General features: G+C 44.0%; 1 protein-coding gene across 1 annotated transcript in view; it reads right to left on the bottom strand.

The window, feature by feature from the left end:
• Positions 1-3064, bottom strand: part of LOC106012446 — a gene marked incomplete in the record, with an annotated part of 28765 nt that extends 25701 nt beyond the window's left edge. The window contains 1 exon segment of the mRNA XM_013085440.2: positions 2134-3064. Within this exon segment, the coding sequence (XP_012940894.1) occupies positions 2134-2280 (147 nt within the window).
• Between the last annotated feature and the right edge of the window lie 861 nt (positions 3065-3925).

Here is a 3925-nt window from a genome sequence, read left to right as displayed (position 1 = left end):
ATGTGTGTGTGTGTGTGTGTGTGTGTGTGTGTGTCTGTGCATGAGTCTATGAGTGCCAGTGGTCTACTTGCCATAATGAAACTATACCATGGTACAAATACAATGCAAGATTAGTTTCTGATAACCTTAATGTCCTAGCAACCCCCCCTCCCCCCCACTCCCCTTTTCACTCCCACCCACCCCTTTTCACTCCCACCCACTTACCCCGTCCCCCAACTCAAAATACGGTAATACGTACCTGTAAATCTGAAATTCTAATTCAAGAAAACGTCCCTCATCAAAGTTTACTTTTCTCTCAGCTTGTCTTGTTTTGCTGTACACTAGCGCCCCGCTTTATAGCAAAAATGTCCGCTTTATACGCTGGCCCCGAGACCCACTGGGCGCTGGAAATTAGGGGGGATATAAAACTGTTTGCTTTATTCCGGAATATTGATTGGAGGTCAAAGTTTGTGTCGACACCGGTCTAACACGTCGTTAATCGGCTCCGAATGAGCAGGGATATCACTGAGAGTAAGACCTTTTTAAAAAAAGTGTTTTACGGCGCTCGCAACAGCATAAGGTCATATGAGAGCGCGGGACACATTAAACATTTTCAGTTTGGAATTACTTTAGAATTTTTCCCCTGGTGGCGGCCAAAGCCTATTCTTATCGATTTTGGATCACCAAGGGATCTTCAATGTGTGCAACTTGCGCGCGAGATCTCCGAGCTTTTTCGACCTTATCCGAGAAGGCTAGGTATAGATCTTACCAACCCTAAGGTGAGGTATAATAATGTGACTGACAGACAGCAGTAAGAAGAAGCCAAGGGGTAGCAGTAGAAAGGCTGTAGAAAGAGTCATGAGCCCAGAGGAGGGGGCAAAAAAATGAGGACGTGGGGGGCAGAAGTGGAGACGAAAGCAGACGACAGAAAAATGGTTAGAGAACAGAAAAATAGGTGAAATGAGAAACTTTTAGAGAAGAATATTACCCGTCGCTATCAGGTTTCGAACCTGGGGCCTAGTGAACGAAAGGTGAACACCTTAACGAGAGACCCCATTCGTCGTTTATCGGCTTCGAACGAGAAGAAATAATCACATGCATTAGAGAATAAGAAGACTGTTTCTAAACGTGATTCACTTTTTGTCTTATCTTTACATACGATTTTTTAGCTCTGAGACCGTTGAATGTAAATTAAGACTCAGTTTATTGCCCGGTAGCCAAGTGTCCAAGAAAAGAAAAGAAAACACACAACAATCAACAAAGAAAAAGGAAAAGTTGATAGCAAAGTTTAATGGTGAAATGGGCGGGTTCAATCTTTGTTTTGCGTCCAGTCGGCTTTCTCGATAAAGGGCCCTTTTCGCCATGAAACCGGTTTAGGGGAGGGGAAAAGACATTTTTTTTTAGGTGGGGGGGGGGGGGGGCGATAGGAAGAGCAAATCAGACTAGAGCGCTTTCCGTTATTGGTGAACTGAAGTGGATTATACCGGCTCGGCGATACAAACGGCGTGGCTAAGAGAAACAATGCAGACATGTAGATCGGCCTTGTTGGAAAAGTGCCAAAGAAACAGAACGATAGACAATAAATGATCGAAAAATGTAGACAGACAGGCTGACAGACAGACAGACAGACAGACAGACAGACAGACAGACAGACAGACAGACAGACAGACAGACAGACAGACAGACAGACAGACAGATAGACAGATAATGTTTAATTAAGGAGAACATGACAATGTACTTATGAACACACATCCCACAATAAATGACAACTACAGTATAGGGATGGTTGGCGGGATCTGTGGCGTGGTTAGCTCCTTATTTCCTAACAAACATCTATCATCCTTATCTCTTCTCTTTTTTTCTGTTGTGTTTGTTACTGTCTTGCAACACCTCCAATCTTCATTTCTTTATGACTTTATTGTGTTGCTACTGAAGGCAAACGAGGCAGGGCTAGGCCCAGAACAATCTACTTGGCAAATCTAAACAAATGGGTACAGCGAACGATCAGGGAAACCTAGCTTTTTTTTAGAGCATCCAAGATCGCCCATGTCTGTCGCAGGTCTGGCACACGATGATGATGACGAAGTGCTGCGAAACTCTTGCTATACCTAAAACAACAACAAAACAGTCATAAGATAAGAAATCAGGACTCACATTTCTGCTCACAGTTTTGAGCTTCGTGTTCCTCGTGTTTCCTCGGGTGGGCTGGCCGGAAGCGCCGTTCGTGCTTCGCGGAGTCTTCATCTGTTGGCTACTGGTCTCCGAGAGACCGGAAGGCGTGTTAGAAGTGTTCCCAGACATCCTACACTCCTTGGGCGACGATGAAGGAGGCGACGATGAAGGAGGCGACGATGAAGGAGGTGGCGACGACCAAAGCGACGATAAAGGTGACGATAAAGGTGACGACCAAAGCGACGATAAAGGTGACGATAAAGGTGACGATAAAGGTGACGATAAAGGTGACGATAAAGGTGACGATAAAGGTGACGATAAAGGTGACGATAAAGGTGACGACCTCTTTCTCTGATGTACTTTACAACAATATTATAATCTCCGTGCAAGCTGGGACTGCTCTTTATGTTATTCCCCACACTGTCTGTCCCCCGTTCTTGTTTGAGGGTATAATAATACTATTGCTGGGTGTCGTTTCTCTTTACGCCCTATTCTTTGAGGGCACTGATGTTTGATGTTCCCCTAATCGAATTCTTCGCTGTTTTCTCCTGATTTGAAAGAACACAGCTGTTGGTGTTACTTTTGATTTCGTCTCTGTTTTTCTCTCCGCACCAGTTTGAAAGAATGCAGCTACTGCTGTTTGGAATTCACTGTTTTAGCCTTGTTCGGTCGGTTCCTGACAGTACATTGACGTATTAACTGTCCTCCATGTACTGCAGACTATTTAATGATCTCGACGAACCGTCTCAACCCGGGTCTTCCCTGGTGGGGAGGAAATTATTTAAATTCTGAGTTACACTGTTTGTGTCTTGAGATAGCAGTCCTGCAGTTAGCATTTGGATTTCGTTTATTAGAGAATTTACAAGTTTCGAAGGACAATCTTACTTTTTAATGTAAGAGTTTTAGGCCCCCATCGACCCAATTTAGATCATAATTTGGTAGGCGAGTTTTCGACCCTGCCTGTCAGGACCAACCCAGGCTAAGAGGGATACAACAACCCCCCCCCCCCCAAAAAAAAAGCAACAACCACCAAACAATAAAAAAAAAAACCCCCCAACCCAACAGAGATGTTCGATAAGAATTCTCTCTATTCGGGAATCGAACCTGGGTCTCCTGAATGTGTGACAGTGAAACGCCACACCACAGATAGTGGGCGAATGTCGCTTATCTCACAAAACTGTGTCTGAAGTCTAGTTGGTATTCGCCAGCTTCTATCTTACCCCCTACGCAGATTTCGAAGATGATGACTTCTATCATCACGCAGTAGCCTGCTAAACGAAGATTGATAATGTTCTGCATGTCTGTGTTTGACTGAAAGTGTTGATAGGGGCAATAAACCTATACCAGTTCACCATTTTTGTGTTTGATCGTGTCTTTTTGAGGGGTAAGTGTTTTATGGCGCTCACTACTGCTAAAGGTCATATGAGCGCGCGGGACCCACCAAACATTTTTAATTGGTAGGACATTTTGAATTTTGCCCGGGTGGCGGCCGAAGCCTAACTCTTATTGATTTTGGGCCACCAAGAGGGATCTTTAACGTGCGCAACTTGCACACGGGACCGCCAAGATTTTTCGCCCTCGACAGAGAAGGATAGGTGTAGATCTTTCCTACCTGATTGTGTCTGTGTGTACACGATACGAATTCTATTATGTCAATTGATATGGCGATAAATATAAAACCTTGGGAACAGATTGTGAAACTTCTTCGGCTTCTAATCATTTTGCTTAGAAAAATGGCGTGTATTTTTTCCTTCATTCATTATATTATTATTAT

The sequence above is a fragment of the Aplysia californica genome, unplaced genomic scaffold (assembly GCF_000002075.1).
Source record: "Aplysia californica isolate F4 #8 unplaced genomic scaffold, AplCal3.0 scaffold00374, whole genome shotgun sequence".
NCBI classification, from domain to species: domain Eukaryota; kingdom Metazoa; phylum Mollusca; class Gastropoda; order Aplysiida; family Aplysiidae; genus Aplysia; species Aplysia californica.
Note: the sequence above shows the minus strand (reverse complement) of the source record. Positions and strands in the feature narration are given on the sequence as shown.